This window comes from Ammospiza caudacuta, chromosome 1 (assembly GCF_027887145.1).
Source record: "Ammospiza caudacuta isolate bAmmCau1 chromosome 1, bAmmCau1.pri, whole genome shotgun sequence".
Classification (NCBI taxonomy): domain Eukaryota; kingdom Metazoa; phylum Chordata; class Aves; order Passeriformes; family Passerellidae; genus Ammospiza; species Ammospiza caudacuta.
The window spans coordinates 127622904-127640577 of record NC_080593.1 but is presented as its reverse complement, the minus strand read 5'-3'; the positions used below and the strand labels follow the sequence as shown (position 1 = coordinate 127640577).

The 17674-nt window shown below is 36.7% G+C and overlaps 1 protein-coding gene across 3 annotated transcripts in view; it reads right to left on the bottom strand.

The window, feature by feature from the left end:
* Positions 1-17674, bottom strand: part of RALYL (RALY RNA binding protein like) — a 370530-nt gene that overhangs the window by 25120 nt on the left and 327736 nt on the right. For all 3 annotated transcript variants that reach the window (XM_058812647.1, XM_058812646.1, XM_058812648.1), the window contains 2 exons: positions 11631-11678; positions 7802-7965 (listed from right to left, as the gene is read on the bottom strand). In XM_058812647.1, the coding sequence (XP_058668630.1) occupies positions 7802-7965; positions 11631-11678 (212 nt within the window). The remainder of the gene's footprint in view (positions 1-7801; positions 7966-11630; positions 11679-17674) is intronic.

The following is a 17674-nucleotide window of genomic DNA, read 5'->3' as shown; positions in this document are numbered from 1 at the left end:
TGGCAACATGTTCCGTGCAGCCAAACTGTTGTGTCAGGGACGCTCCCTTGATCTGTAAACTGCAGGCTGGCCAGGCCCGAAAGGTCAGACCCAGAAGAGACACTGCAAGGACCTAATGGTACTTGTTTCCAGTCTACTAAGCAAAGCAGAAAACATTTGCACTTCTGAGTTTGACAAGGAAACATGCTCATGCCTGGCACTGCTGTTGAGCTCAGGTCTGCTGCACAGGTGTGTTCCATGTGGTGTCTCTGGAAGAACTAGGCTGGGAAGAAGATGGTACCAGAAGGAACAAGACAACAATGAGGATTCAAGGAACAAACCCCAGTGGTAAAGGACAAGGGGGTGCTGGGCAAGAGATGACTGAACATGAGCCAGTGTGTGCCTAGGTGGCCAAGATGGCCAATGGCATCCTGGCCTGTGTCAGCAACAGTGTGGCCAGTATGACCAGGTGTCCTGGGGTGACGTTATGATGCTTGTATCCCCATTCATATCTTCTGTGCCTTTAAGACTGGCTCTGAAGAATGAAAGTTTTGTTTGTGTTTCTCTTATCAGGGACACAGAGACGGGCAGTACATAGGGCTGTTTTCGCTTTTTGCTTTTGGCTTTCTGCTTTGCTCTCTCTCTCTCTCTCTGCTTTTGCTTCTGCTTATTAGCTAGTTCTAGCTAAACAGTCCAAATTCTTTCCTGGACTGTTTCTCCTGTCCTTTTTCTTCGACCATCTCGAACCTGCTCCGAACTGAGACCTGGGAACACCAAGAGTTTGCACCTTGTGGCTGCAGCAGCTGCCCCAGCGCCGGAGGGACTGAGAACAGAGCAACCAGCCCCGAAAGAGACTTTCTGAATTTGTCATCTTTTTCAGAGTGGTGTCATCCGGTATCGTTCATTTGGTGTGCTGGGGGGTGCTGTGCCTGTTAAATAAACAGGCTCTTTCCACTTCTCTCCGAGGAATACTTCCCAAACCGGTTGGGGGGAGGGGCCGTGTGGGTTTGCTTTCTGGAGGGACCCTCCTTTGCAGATTGTCTATCAAATTTGCCCTAAACCAGGACACCAGGGCAGTCATTGTGCCCCTGTACTCAGCACTGGTGAGACACCTTGAGTGCTGTGTCCAGGTTTAAGCACCTCAGTTGAAGAAAGACTGAGGTGCTGGAGAGTCTCCAGAGAAGGGCAATGAAGGCAATGGAGGCTGGTGAAAGGTCTAGGAGGTAATTCATATGAGAAGTGCTGGAGGGAGTTAGGGTTGTTTGGCCTGGAGAAAAGAAGGCTCAAGAAAGACCTCTATCACTTTGTACAGCAAACTGAAAGGAAGTTGTAGATAAGGGGGAAGTGTCCACTTCTCCCAGATAACTAGTGATAGGGGAAGAGGACATAGCCTCAAGCTGCACCTGGGCAGTTCAGGTTGGATGTTAGAAGTAATTTCTTTATGGAAATGGTTGTTAAATATTGGAAATTACTTCTTAGGGAGTCACCATCCCTGGAGATGTTAAAGAAACCGCTATGTGATATTAATGTTATGGTCTACTTGACAAGGTAGTGAGCAGTTAAAGACTGAACTGGACAATCTGGAGGTCCTTTCCAATCTAAATGATTGTATGATTCCATAATCATAGAGTCATTTGCTTCAAGTTAACACTGAAAAGGACTGAAAGAAAAAAGAAAAAAAATCTCAACCAGTCTGCACAAGTGCAAAACTTTCACTCTCTTTCCAATATTGTGATGTTGCAATTATTTGAACTGCTTACTGTTTTACCTTGAAGAGGATTGTAAAAGTCTTCAAAATTATTCTCCTAGAGAAATTCCACTCTCAATTGTAGTGTAGTGGGTATTTCTGTAGTAAGCAGCAACTACTAAAGACAAATTATGAAGGACCCTGATGAAAAGTAAGTTGAGCATGAGCCAGATCTTTTCCTTGTCACAGTTTAATTGCATCCAGCAACTCAGCACCACACAGTTGCTCACTTCCCTCCAAAACCCAGAAGGATGGGGGGAAGTAAAGGAGGGTAAAAGTGAGAAAACTCATTGCTTGAGATGAGAACAGTTTATTAATTGAAATATAATATAATGGTGATAATAATAATAGTAATAATAATAGCACTACTACTACTACTAATGATGATGATGATGATGATGATGATGATGAAAACAACAGAGAAATAAAGTCCAAGAAATAAAAGCAATGCAAAAGAAAACAGCAACAGATGCCCAGAACAAGCCCTGGCCAGCCTTCCCCTTAATTCATTGTTGAAGCTGATACCACGGCCTGGAACATCCCTTTGGCCATCTGGGGTTGCCTGTCCCAGGTGTGTCCCCTCCCAGTTCCTTGTGCATCCCCATCCTGCTCATTGGTGTCATCAACACTGTTTCCAGCACAAATTCACAACACAGTCCCATAGTAGCTACTGAAAAGAAAATTGACTCTGCCCCAGCCAAACCCAGCACACCACTCTACCAAACACTTGTGAGGCCACATCTGGAGCATTGTGTCCACCTCTGGGCTCCCCAGTACAATAAGAAATGAAGATGACAAAGCCAGACTCTTCTCAGTAGATCCCACTGACACACAAAAGACCCTTGGCATAAATTAAAGCATGTGAAATTTCATCTAAACATGAGAATTTTATTTTTTCTTCCCATGGGTGTGGTGAGACACAGTCCTAGTAAATTTGTTTTGCAGGGTACTTGCACCAGAGGAGCTCCAGAGGTCCCTTCCAAACTCAACCATTCTGTGAGTCTGTGATAGCACTTGGCAAGAATGTCAGGCTTTTAAAGAAGTGTTATGACAAAGATAAAATGTAAAGATTATAAATTCTGTGCTCTAGGTGTCCTGCTTTGACTATAAAAATTCTCCTTTAAAACATCATGTTGTTTTTTTTTAAATTTATCTCAGGCAAGAAACAAAGCCATTGGTAAACAAGACACATGACATGCATGTATCCAAAATATCTGTCCCTCTGTTTTTGAGCAATAGAGTAGGAAATTAAGGTAACTTACTCTTCAAGAAATTTTTCCAAATTAACAGATAAAATAAAGGACAGCAGATAAAAGAAATGCACATATTGAAAGAGAGAAAAATTATTAATGAAATTAGTAATGGCTAAATATCTTCAACAACTCCAATGCAAAAATGTGAATAGGTGAAATTTGCTGATGACGTGAAATTGAAAGATATCACTTATTCAGAGTAAACTGGAATGGAAGAAGAGGTCAGGTGATTTAAAGGAATGTTATGTTAGAAAAAAAAGATGAGATTTCAATGAAAAAAACCCCCTAAACTTAACAATAGAAGTCCTACTCTTAGCACTAAGGTTCATCAGCAGAAGAAGACAATGACAGAATTATCCTTGGGTTGATAACAGAATACCATTATCTGCAACCATGCAAAGGAAAATTCAGTGCGAGGGTGTGTCAAATTATACATCGCAAGGATATAGAAGTGTATTTTCTCTGTATGAGGACCTGGTGAGTACAGGTTGAACCACTGAATTCTAGCAGGTACATGTGGAGAGCAGGTGCATGTGAAGATGACCATAAAAAATGGAAAGCCTTTAGTGTGACAAGCATTTTTCTTGTTTGCTGAAGACAAAAGAAGGTAAAAAGAAATAACAACTTTATGCTAAGTCAGTATTGGAACAAAAATAAAAAGAGAATATGAAAAAATGAGAAACAAACTAACCTGGAAATTACAAGAAACAGAAAAAACCCAAACCCTAACTATTTTTAAGATGTATCTTAAAGGCTTAGATGATGATGCTACTTGCAAGAGAAAAGAATTTGATTCAATGACCCTTTCTAGCCCTTCTAGAATCTTTCATTGAAGCATCTAACACCAAAGGAGACAGTCACATACAGTGCATTATAAGAGGAATAAAATTAAGGTCAATTGCATTTTTAAAAATGAAAGTACTACTGTTGAATTATAGCTTTTTGTGAAACATACTTTTTTCTGTAACTGCAAATTGATTCATCCACAAAGCATGATTTAGATTTCTTTGGGAAGAAATGTCATATATTTTTAACTAAGCCCTTCATGTTTAATAAAAAATATTTTATCATATTTTATTGCTGTAGATATCACTGAAAAATGGATCAGCTGAGGAAGCTAAATATAAACTCTATGAGTCAAAATTAATTCATTTAAAGACATAATTCAGTACATATTTTAATGTCTGAAGTGCTTACTCTTTAATTTCAAGCACACGGAGTATAAAAGATTTGATTAATATTTTCCTCCTGATTTCAGATGTGTAAAATGACAGTGCACACTTTGAGCCCTTCAATTTCTACATTGTACTAAAAAGTGAGCTCTTCCTAGTTCTAAATAGCAATCTAAATGTACTGCTTCATACCATTAACATGAAGAACTACTGTGTGTGATTTACCCACCAATATATTTAATTTTGTGAGTTACTTCTGGTGATTTGCAAATGCTGATTTATGTTCTTCTAGTCTTTGGAGTTAAAAAGAAAACAAAATATTGATAACTGTTTCTTGAAAAATTATGGATTTAGGAAAGAAATAAAATCTTCCTAATGTATTTTATGTTTTAGAAGCAGATTTATAACACATATTGTCACTTTTGGGTCAAACAGGGGTTTACTGTTTGGTGGATATATTTTTGCAGATATGCTCATCAATGAGCAAGGCATTTTTGATACTGTGGTTTTTGTAATATCTTCACAACAATAAACTTCTTCCTTTGGATTTCTGTTTTTCTGAAATAAGTTCTTTTGATTCTGGTGATTTTACCAGAATGTGAAATCTGGTGTTCTGACCTTTAATATGATATGTATGGGTTTATTTTCTGGGTCTGAGTGTGAAGAGTTATATCTATGAGATTTCTACTTACATCTGAAAGGTCTTTTAAGGGAAGTGATCTCATGAGAGTTTTGCTATATGGGGGTGAAATCTTCAAGGCATAGTCAATAGTATTTTAACATTGTTAATTCTAAACGTGCAATTAAGGTGTTTTATGGTCTTAAATTTCATTAAATGCAAAATAGCTTCCTTCCCATGAACTAGGTTTCTCCTTATTGGAGAATTTGTTGAATGTTTCTCCTTATTTACCTAGCAATAAATTAACATTAGAATTGACAGTGCATTATTTCAAGGGGTTCAGATTAGCGGTGTAGAGTAAGGAGCTACTAAATATCAAATTGCTTTCTCCCACAATTCAATATAACCAACTTTTCCAAGAAAATGGCAAAGGAAGTTGCAAAACATACCTTCTCTACTTTCCAAATTGAAGTTCTAAGAGAATGGCTCCACTACTTCTCTGATAAAGGTCGTACAATAAGCTGATTACATTCCTGTCCAAGTCAACAAAATCATGTTTCTACGTTTATGATGGGTTGACTGGAATTGACAAAAAGCAAGGTAGTTTTATGGAATATTAGGCATGAAAACCTGTATACTGGGTGTCTGACTCCCTTTAAAGATGTGCTGCGTGCAGAAAGAATTTTGTGGAATTTATTTTATCACAATAAAAATTCTGCATTTTTTTCCAATTGTCATTTTAATGAATTGAGGACAGAAACCTAACACAGGCCAAAAAGCCCAAGTGATGCATCTTACAGCTCTCTCTTCAGTTAAAGAGCTTGATCCAAGGATGATCTTGTCACTTGGAGCTCTAAGACTGACACTTAAAATTCAGATCACACCTGAATACATTGAAGGATACCTCCACTGGGGAATAACACTGTCTGTTTGGATCTGGACACTCATGATTGCACTTCCATTAAATAATTTATAGTTTCTGCAATATTTGCCATATTTTGTGGGCAGGGTTTTGGAAATCTTATAAGAAGTGCCTGTGGATACTTGGACTAGGGTTGAATCCTATAATCTGTGCTGTGCATTATTTGAGTCCTATTACACAGTATTACAAAGCATTTTTTGAAATGCAGAAGCAAATTTTGCAGTAGATCTGAGGAATATATATCTGGATATTAATGTAATATTCTCTGCCTCATTCACTGCTATAGAAATTCAGATTTCTGACTGAGAGCTTTTCTTGACATCTGTTGGGATACAAACACTAAGATCCTCAGCTCTCTAGAAGTATTTTATAGCTATCCTTGTTCTGAACAATGAAAAAAATATATAAAAAACTTATCTGAAAATAAATTCCCTTTTATGGCAAGTGCAGCAAAAAAATTTGTTATTAATGCATACTTTGGGACAATTAGTGATTTGAATGCACTGATACTACTAGGTATTCATGTAGATAAGACAACAGAAACTGATGAACAAATGAGATCTAACTAAAGCTTTAATTCACTTTGTGAAAACCCAAAGATCCAAGGACTGAAAAGGACTAACAAAGTTACCTAAAGTGAAGATATTGACCTGCAATCTTTCTTTTATAATAATAGAAGAAAACATAATTGATCACCTAAAATACTGAGAAAAGGGTTACTTCAAGGTAAGTATGAAAATGTCTAGACTCATGTTCATCTTCCAGAGAACAAAGGAAATATTACTACTGCCAGACATTCTCTTAGGGTTTGAGTCAGCTTTATAATATGACACCTAAATTTATGTATCTTCCAGTGTATTAGGCATCAAAGATCTTCTTAGTGGTAATGGACATCCAGCCCATTCATTCCCTGGAGACTTGGAAGTGATTTAACTGTACATGCAACGTGGCCTCTCTGTCAGATCATCCTTTCCAAGGAATGTCTTGAGCTGCTTGTTCCTGAGTGCACAACATTTTCTTTAGCTATGTTTACCACATGTCCATTTTTTCAGTCACGTGCATTTACATGTTTACTGCATGTTTTCCTTCAAGGTCCCTGATATCATCGGGTCATGCAGTAGGATCAAGGATGGATCCTAATGGGCTCACGAGGTCCATCTCCTTTGTTTGATACTAGCATGTAAGACTTGACTATCTTATTTAAAGAGTATATGACTGGGTCCTCTTGATGCCATAATTAACTCCTCTGGCAGTAAGATGCACTGTTGATGGGTTCACCTATTTCATGGTAAAACAGCATGATGTCTTGCTGGCCACTCTAGTACTGCAAAAGACTTACTGAAGTTCCTTCAGTCCTTCTAATATCTGACCCCTACCTGATCTTTCTCTTCCTCTTCCAGTGACGCTTCCAAGGAGAGTATCACTCCACAAAAGGGGCAGGGGAAGACGGGTGGGTGCTGAAAGATGCACGAAGAGGAAGATGAAGTTCCCAGGACATACTAGGGAGTGGGGAGTTTGGTGAGCTTGGAGGAGGGAATGTCTATTGTTCATCAACTCTTCTAGGGCCAACTCACTAAAGAAGGATTAAATAAACCCAAGTTGCCAATCCTGTTTTGAATTTCATTTAAAACAAAGACGCTTTGCCTCTTTCTACACTCAAAGGAGTCCGATAAAAAAGAATACACATAACCCAACCTCCCCTGCCCCCCTGCCCCAGTCCATCCCTACCAGCTTACATACAACCCTGAGGTCTCACAGAAATCAATGTGCCTCTGTTGGTCTATAACAAGATTATTATTTTTTTTGTTACCAGCAGTTCACATGATCTCATGGTGAATGAGTCAGGTTGAGAGGAGATTTTAAAAAGCCTTTTTCTGAAGCTGAGGGAGCAGGTCAAATGTTAAAAGAATTTATTTTAAAAATATCATCAGTGTGCTCTTTGACTTGCAGGAGAGGCTGGAATCTTTGGTAATCAAACCAGTTTTTCAAGCTAGAGATTTAGGCTAGGAAATTACTGCAATAGGGCTATCTATATAGTGGAAGCTGTCTGTTTGCAGAAATTGCTAGAATCATTGTTTCAATAATATTCAACTGATATGAGCAACTCACATTTGGATCCTGAGGAAGAAGCCCCACTTGAAGTGGACCGTGATGCTCCCTTCATGGAGAAAACCCCTTTGCCTCTACGAGTTGTTGTCACAGCCACCCGAGGACGTTTGAGTGGAATCACTGCACGGGGCGGAGGGGGGACACGGCCATGGTAATCAAACAACCTAGAAAAGATTAAGTCAGCTGGACTCCATAAAACCCTCTGTGATTTCATGTCATGGGAGCTCTGTCAACGAAATTTGCATGTTATCTGAGAAAATTACCCTTTGAAACTGTAATCACTTTATATCAAGTCAAATTAGATTTCAAGGACTTATGCACATTAAGTGCCTTATTCAGATTTCAGTCACACACTGGTGCACAGCCCAGCTCAGATTTTTTGTGTGTCATTCAAATGAAGGATGTATTATGGGACTCTGCAATTTGCCGTATGGAAAATCCATAACTTGCTTTCCACAGGTCCACGTAATTTCATTGTTCACAGCCAACAGCAATATATTTTGTTGTGACATTTCAGCTCCTTCATTACATGCATGGCTTAAATTCTAGTTTTCTATCTGCTATTCTTAAAGATGTAAAAGTAAAGAACAAAAGAGAACTTTCCTGAAGACAACCATCACCCTAAAGAAATATCTTGCAGTTTCTGAAATAACAAGAATCTTTGCATATGTTCTCTTTATTGCAGAATGAATTGGTGTGGAAATGCTAAAATACCCAAGCATGCTTAATAAATAATAATAAAAAAAAATTGTTCAAACCAAAACCACTGTAGCAAGTAGATATTCAGACTTTTTACCAAAGATACTCTATAACAAAAATGAACTTTTGTTCCCAAACTGAATAGCCTAATCTGTTGCGGTGTACAGTTATTAATAGCAGGTAACTAACCAGTGTAGAGGGAAATAAAGGCAGTAAAAAGGTAATCAAAGCTACAGATATTCTTAGAACATAAAATATATGGGTTCTGCATATGATAGGTCAAGAGAAGAAGGTTCAAAAGACAGAGATTTCCAGTTCACAGTCTGAAGCAACAGCTTCATAAAATATTCTCAAATTTATTTGCAGCTAGTAAGTATGGAAATTTATAACCACATTTTTAATTTTCAAAGTTGTGAGTACTGTCACCTGGCTGGGCAGATAGATACACATTTGAAAACAGACACACAAGAAACAGTAATTCACTCACCACAGCATCTAACAGTATGATGAATAGAACAGAGTTAAATTTAAATCTTCTAACCCATTTTCTGGTAAGTACATACACAGTACTTAAATCAGACCACACTTCTGTTTGTACTGTAATCCTACAGACAGTGTAACCATTTCCCTCCTTTTTCACAACTGCCTACAAAATGTGACACAGAGATCCTGTTACACTCAATGACTGAAATCCATGGTCTCACATATTCCCACAAATGAGCAGCTTTTAGCCATTGTTAGCATAACTAAAGAATGCTGTGTGAAGATGGACACTAAAACATCTTTTTCTATTTTTAACACAAATATTAGTGCTTATTGCCAGTCATAATTTATCATATTAAATGATCTGCAGGTTGGTCATAAACTCCTTTTTGAAATTACTGGGAAAAAATGCTTCTGAAGTGCTATAAGCTGTCATGAAAAATTTCATTATATGATTATTGTCCAAAGGTGATAGATTTTTAGCTTTCAATAGTTTGTGTTTAGATAATATAGTGAAAGGTGAAACTATGCTTCCTTTTCTCAAAATATATAAAAGAACATTTATCTAAATGACTGTTATCAAACTATTCCTACTTTTGTTTATGAAATCATGCAAAACTTTTGGTCTTGGTATTTTGTTTTGTCAGGTTCTGTATATTCCAATAACATGCTTTCTTTTAAAAAACAATGCTTCCATTTATGGATTTGAACCACCATGTCTGTTTTTCTTGTGCTTGTAATACAAGAAATGATAAAGAGAAATTCTCAGTCCCAAAGCAATTCTTTGCCCCAATAATCACTGGTGTGCATACAACTATGCCTTTTCTTTCAGTCATCCTTCTAAATGTACAGTTCTGATCTTGCCAATCTGCCTTCATATAGATTTTATTTTAAAGAACTATCCATTTCTGACACCCTTTTTTGATGCCATCACTGCTTTAGTCAAGGTAAGAAAGCCTTTCTCCCTTCAAGGAGTCTGGAAAGCTAATAACATAAATTAGTTGAAATATTAGGAAACAAGATCTATGGTTTGTGATAGAAATTCAGAAAGTTCAGAAGTTCAAAAATTCAAAGAATCATGACTATATTTCTTAATTTTTATTTCCTATAAGTAGTTAGTACATGAAATTCTCCATGGGATTTTCTTTTTCATGACTACTATATTGAGATTTTCATCTTTCCCTTCCATCATCTGGTATCTAAAAGAGACTGTTCACCTAATACAATTTTTGTTTTCAGAACATCAGCATGTCCAGCCTAATGAGGCCAACCTCATATGCAGGTTTTCTACCATAGAAGTTCTGCTGTCTTAATTCTGAAAGACTTCTAAATTAAAAAATTATACTATTGAATAGATCTATGGATATGTTTCACTGTCAATGGTTTTCCATAACAATGCAATTATCAAGAGAGAAACCAAGAAACAACCCTTAACATCCAATAAGTTTTGTAATTTTTTTTTTGGTGAAAATTAACCATTACAGTTTATCATTTATGCTACATATAAAATACAGAATTGAGGAAAAAACTAGACATATACCTTTAATATTTGTGTGGCATAGATGAGAAACACTATTCTCTTTAAAAACATACAATTCCGCAGATAAAATTCAGAGCTTGGAAAAAATAAATAACCTTGGAAAAAATAAACAAAAGCCAATGGAAACTAACTTTTTACAGGACATGTGCTATTCCTACTGCAAAGGCTGGACAGAGCAGGATTAAACTGCTTTGATGGCTTTTACTTCATATGTTCACATGCTATGCTATATCTCAATATTTCTAGCTTTGTCCAAAGGGGCATGGTAATTTATATGCCAAACTAAAACTAGTGGCTCAAATTGAACTCACATCAGGAGGAAAACAAACATGAAAATATTGTTTCTACATTTTTCCTACTGTGTTCCTAAGCAGAAAGGTATATAACACACATACCTAACTTCTGGGGGTAACTGTTCCCCTGCTACTGTCCATTGCTTTACACAGGAGAAATATCAGATCAGAACAGGTTGGTGGAGCAAAGCTTTGTTCCTCTCTGGCCCACTTGTCCTGTGACAAACCAAGCTGCTGTAATGCAAAAACACAGCACTGCTGGCTAACAAGTTGGCTATCTGTGATCATTCTTGCTGCTCCTGTGTTGTGGGGATTCTGCTACATCTGAATAAATACATTTTCACAGTGCTGAGCTAGGCTGTGTGTAACTACTCAAGGCAAAATCTCCACCTGCTCAGGCATCCAAATTCTTTTTGTCCTACAGGAACACACTGTTCAGCTTGCCCTTTTGCTTCTTTCAATGTTCTTCTGGACAAAGCCAGGAACGTCATACTGAAGAATTTCACAGCCACTATACATCCTAGTGAAAGTAAGCCTGGGAGAACTCTACTAAACTACCATTAAACTGTTCAGCACAGCAAATACCCCAATAGCTCTTAGAGAAGGATGAAACCTAAGGACCTGCATAGTAAGCATACATTTGGTGGTGGTGATCTTCTCTGCAAGATATAAAAATTGTCTTCTTATACACAATAGAAATAATGCAATGAATAATCAATAAATTAAGAATTAGCCTGTTTAACCAAACAATGGGATTATATCATCAACAACATGAGTAATTATGTAGAATGTACAAAAATGCAGGCACACATACCGATTGTAGAAATCATCTCTGTAGTAGTCATAATCAAAGACATAACCACTGTGGAAAAACACAGAAAAACAAGAAAGAACTGTTTTATAGGAAAATACACACTGGTTAAAACTTCTGTGGTAATATTGGCTTACTCTCAAATATATATCCCTTCTTCAAAGTCCTTCCACTTCTTTTGTACTGGGTACAATGTACATTATGTTTGTCAATGCTGCTGTCAGCTATCACTGTATATTTGGAAATGTGAAGTCTGGGGCACAGAGAACTGTGTAAACAGTTGACAGCACACACAGATAGGATTTAACACAGTGAGACAGCTCTGTAATTAGTGGATCATTACAGTGTAATTCTCTGTGAGAGTGATCAAATGATGTTAGCATTCCAAAACTGATGCCCTCTTCTTTTCTGGTCTAACATAGCATGATCAGTGGAGTAGGAAGACAGTTAAATACATGAAAGAGTGGGAAATGAGTGATAAGGGGAGCTAAGAGAGTTACTTTGATTTAGAGAAACATGGAAAGGATTGGACTTCTTGCTAATTCTTGAGTCTACCAAATTGTTTTCATCAAAAAGAGAAGTAAAAAAAATTATTAAAAAAATAAATGCTAGATAAGTGTTACAGGGATGCATTTCCTGTCAGGTTCAGGAAGGAATAAGCATATCAATCTGAGAAAAGACAGGCACCACCAAGGGAAATGAACAAATGAGAAATTACTCAGGTTCATGAGAAAACTACTTTTGAGCTGTTAATAGCTAAGTCAATCCCAGATTCCTGGTTTTCCATTGCATTAGCAACTTTCTACTTTTGCGGTGAAGAAATAACAAAGAAATCTTATCTATCTCATACACCCAAAAAGAAAACAAAACCAAAACCAAACCAAAACAACAACAACAACAACAAACCAACAAAAAAAACCCCAAAAAACCCAAAAAAAGAAAAAAACCCCCAAAAAAAAAAAATTCCCCAAACCCAAACCAACAAACCAATGAGCCAGTAAAGGCTCAGCATGGAAAAGTCACAAGGATTTATTTATACTCTGCCTAGTAACATGCTCTTTTACTGTTTTGAGAAGGACAATTATGAATAGTAAAGGTAAGAAACATGAAGAAAGTATCATAAAAGAAGGAGAAGCTTTAAGTGAGAAAGGAAAAAGCTTGAAAAGACAGAGGTAATAAGGACAAAACACAGAAGAAAACTTCCCCTGAAAGGGGCACAATAGAATGAAAAATGACAGTGTGATTTAGGTTGGAAAGGACCTTAAAGATCAAATACATATTAAAGAAGCTTTTCTTTGCAGGGAATGGACTTATGGATAATTTCTTGCTCTTGAACATTGAGCAAAATGGGGTTTTTAGTGAATACTTTGAAGAATATGTAAAAAAATTCTACCAGAGCAGGTCAGGGCACAATTTCTATCTCTGCCATACCTCTTTCACATGCAAATGCCCAATTGCAAAAAATAGAATAAATTGTACTGTCTGCCTGCACAATATTGCAGTAGAAGATCATGAGAGCTGCAGGCAACTCTGGTCCTTTTTTTAATTTGAGAAAAGAAATTCTAAGATATATATCATGTGAAACACTGAATTGAACAAGCCTGAGAGACTAGAACCCAGCAGCAGGTAAGCTGTGTGTGGCAGAGGATGTAAATAATAGTAGACTGTGTATAGTGATCATGTGTCTGTCTTAAGATGCATCAGTGCATCTTAATGTAAAACTAGCAATTTTTTTCTGAATGATATGATAGCTCCTATTTTGTCTTTCACTTCAGTCTGCAAGTAACTAAGAAGTAGCAAGTATCAAAGCTATTATTTTATTTAAAGTTATTCACAGCTTTCTAGTGGTTTCATTTAGCTGAATGATTAATAGCTTCAGTTAGCCCCTAGTTAATATTCAATGTGTGTTTTTAAATAGAAGATAACAGACAATTTGAGGAAAAAATATTAAATTTAAAAGCCCTGTCACATGAAACCTTTTGCCTGGAGTTGACATTTATTTAATTTGCATAAAGAATAGACAAATTCGCTTTTTCAATGCTGAAGACCATGAAGCTGGTGGAGAATAATTCGCTGGTGCCAGTTAGTGTAAGGCTGAAGGATGACTATATTTTTCTGTAGTAACTCAGCTCTGGCTTACAGAATAGAATAAGGACTACTGGCCCCTTAATGGGTAAGAAAATTTTATGTTGAGTGATGATGTTTCATCTGTGATAATATGTTGAATTGAAGAGATTATAATGTGAAAGCAACCAGTATATCTCTCTACCTACAGCTATAATTGTTCCTTCTGCATGTCAAGGTACAGACATAAGACTTGGTCAGTGCTGCAGTACAACACCAAGCAGAAAATAGCACAGATAATCACTGGCATTGAGATAAAGGTGACTACAAGGCTCTTAACCTCTTGAGAGTTATTCCTTAGCAACACAACAGCCAGTGTAATGGAGGCCACAGGTAATCACTCATACAGTGTTGAATACCAGATACTCAGCAGGTCAGAAGCAGAGAAAGGTTTAAACAAGCCTGTGAACTGTTGGAGTCAGCATTTTCCTAATGGCACTGTAAACAGGCAGATTACTTACCCACAAACATGTGCCATCTTGACAATATTAAAGATAGAACTGCCTGCCTGATGCTGATATTAATGCAGCAGACAGTAAAAGACTCTGCTTTACATGTGTCTCACAATGAGGCAAAGAAAAATCAATAAAATGTGCTTCTACTAAGCAAAAGTCTTGGTTGCTTTTCCTATTGTAGTATCACCAAGACAATCTTGTACAAGCTGTCTTTTTTGGTTTCACTTAGCACTCTGCATATCTTTAAAACTGTGCATGCCTGAAGAATAAATGTCTCTCCCATCACCATATTTTCAGAGCTATGGTGTTGTGTGTATTCAAAGTTCCTGTGCACATCAGCAGTTGCACATGTGCCAAGACGGCAAATAGAGTATTGTGCTTCTGCTTTTTTGAAATAAATGTATGGATGTTATCATGTCTTTATATACCTGATGTTGAAATCATATGACTACAAAAGTACAATCTTTTTCCATTCTCTATGCTATGCCCTCATAAGATGCTTATAAACTAATGATCACATCCTGTTTTAACTTAGGTAGCTCCAAACATCAGTGGTATAGCTGACTTCTGTGGGGTTGTTCTAACTTTAGGAGAGTTAATGCAGAACAGAGCAGAAATACCTTTTGCTATTTTCTGGTCAACAAGACTTTTGTCTTCCATTATCAGCCTTAGCTAACATCACTTTTTCTTTCCACAGGTACAAAGACACATTTAAAGAATAAATGTTGGCAAAATAGGCATAATGTATCTTAATTTAATTGACAGTGTGATTGCCATTTATGCTGTCAGTTTCTTCTCTGTTATGAGGCCTGAATAAAAATATTAAATATAAAACTAACATTTGTTCCATCAAACTCTTTTTGGGAAGCACATATCAACCTAATGTTTGAAACTAGTATTCCAGTCATTTGTGAAATAATTTCTCATGTCATGGAAAAAGTGTGTTACAAATTTCTGTTGTTGAGAGCAAAAAAGAATCAGTCTATACTGATATGATGTTAAAGAAGAAGTTCGTGAGGGTAACTAGATGATTTAGAGAAGAAGGATTTAGAGATAGAAAATTTCCCCATTAGAAAATCAACCAGATGTAAGTTGCTTCCATAAGCTATTGAAAAAAAATGGTGGAGATTTCAGGGCACTTTTCAGTGGATGGTTACCTACACACTCAGACATAAATCAAATTGGTGGGTTGAATCCCACCTTTACTTGAAAGAAAATTCTATTTTAGGTAAGGATGAGAATGCTGATAGAAGTGGAGGGACACTGCTGTTTTGCAGTTCAGGCTGTATATTCTGCAGAGAAAGAGAACATTCTCCAGAACCTGTTTTTTTGCTGACAGACTTACTGTCAGAAGTCAAATTATCTCAGTGATTCTTTCAACTAGAAAAAAAGAGGAAAAATAGCCACAGAGAAGCATTTTACATTCATTTCCATAATGAAGTTATGAGAGCAAATAGGTATAGCTAAAAAGAACAGCTTAACATCAAAAATCACCAATCACTTGTCCCAAAATAACAAACGATTGAACATAATGTACTGTTTGTATATTTCAATTAATGATTAAATTGCATAGTAATTTTGTACCATAAGTTAATAAAAGGGTTTTTAAATTTTTTTTCCCCTAATTCTGCACATTTATTCAATTAGTAAGAGCAAGATTTACTTTTTCCTGAGTGGGGAAAACATAAGGAGTTAAGTTTCAAAAAGTGCAGCATGGAATCTAATACTTTAAGTGGAATTTTTTTTTCTTCAAAACTGAAAATTTTTTTCCAGTTCTAATCTGAAGAGGTGCATTTTGTCTAAGGAGCACATGTATACATAAAAATGCTGACATATAGTACACCATTTTCCATTAAAATATCTTTCTGCAAGCACTAGCCAGAATTTATTTGCAATATGATTAGGCTGTATTTTTTCTGTCTCTAGATATGTTCCTTCTCTACTCTCATCCTCTCTTCCAATAACTCTTATCCCAGTGAAATGTGTTTTGGGAAAACTGTTGAACTTATTGTGCAACCTGAATTTTAGACAAAGCTTGGGCAAATATTCAAAGTTGCATATACACATTCAGGTAAATAAGGCATTTTTCTGTTCAGGATTAGGCAAAGCTTGTGAAGCAGAAAAGGACAAAGACATTGAGATCAATATTCAGACTCTGGGGATCAGCTGGTTTCAGAGCTGTTTATGAAAGAAAGACAGAATTGTGATACAGGCAAAACTAACCCCCAACAATTTTCTGTACAGCTAAGTATTAGAATTCCTCCAAACCAAAACTACTTACTCCGTCTGCAGGCACAGCCTATGCTTAACGATGTTATCCTGATGCTCTTTAGAAACAAAACAGTTGTTTTCCAATGTAAAGATACTTGTATAAATCTACTTAATATCTCCCCAACTTTCTCCTGTTGCAAAGCTATTTTTCTGTCATCTAAACTATTGTCCAATTATTTATGTTTCCTGTGGGAACATTTCATAGTAAGGCAAAGAAGAAGATTTCTAGTGGCCCAACCATTTTCCAAGGTGTCTTTTATTTGCATAGTCTGAGTGGGGAGTTCGCAATGTCCCTATGATATCTTTTCTTCCTTAGTACAAGAGAGATGGGTCCAGCCTCTCAAAAATCTGTTTTAAATTCAGTGCGTTCAAAGTACTACTGTCAAACCATACACATGTGATTGATTATCCAATTTGCTAATAATATTGTGTACATTGAAGGAGTGTCACTTGACTTGGTTTGACAACTATAGCAGACTCTTGTTGACAGGTGTAGGATTAAGTGATGGGTTCAATGTTTCCACAGCCTTTCACTGAACAGCAGTTTAAATTAAAATCATAGTGGTAACACTGTTGAAAGACTAACTCTTTAAGATTACAAAACCAGAAATCTGAAACTTTATGTACTTTTCAGAGAAGCTGTCTTAGAAGCGCTGAATGAAACACAAAAGCACAGTGCAGAAAAAATTAATCAATTGGAATGCAACAATGTCAGAGTTCATGTAAAAGAAAAGAAAATCTTGAAAATTGCATCACGTGCTTTCCATTTCCATTTTCAAAATGTCAAAAGGCTTAAGTTAAATTTGTGTTCTCATTTAAACTAAGTTTACTGCTTAAATTAATAGGTAATTTTGTTATTTTGGATTGAACAACTCAAGATTTAAAGCAGAAAAATGGACACGTGAAGGAAACAGAACTTTCAGGGTCGTGAGCACTGCTTGTGATGTCAAGCCATAGTGACTGTTTTTCCCAGACGATGCTTTGCAAGTGCAGCTACAATACAAATGAGGATACCAGATTCTGTCAATCTGCAAAAGCATTCTTTTACTCCTGACCCACTGAGTAATAATTTCCATGGCAAGTCACCTGATAAGGAGATTATTCTACAACCAAGCACAGAACTGGATTCAATTCCAGTCTGGTCAGAGATGAGTGGAAAGGACAGTTGTGCATCACACAATCAGCTGTGTATCCTCT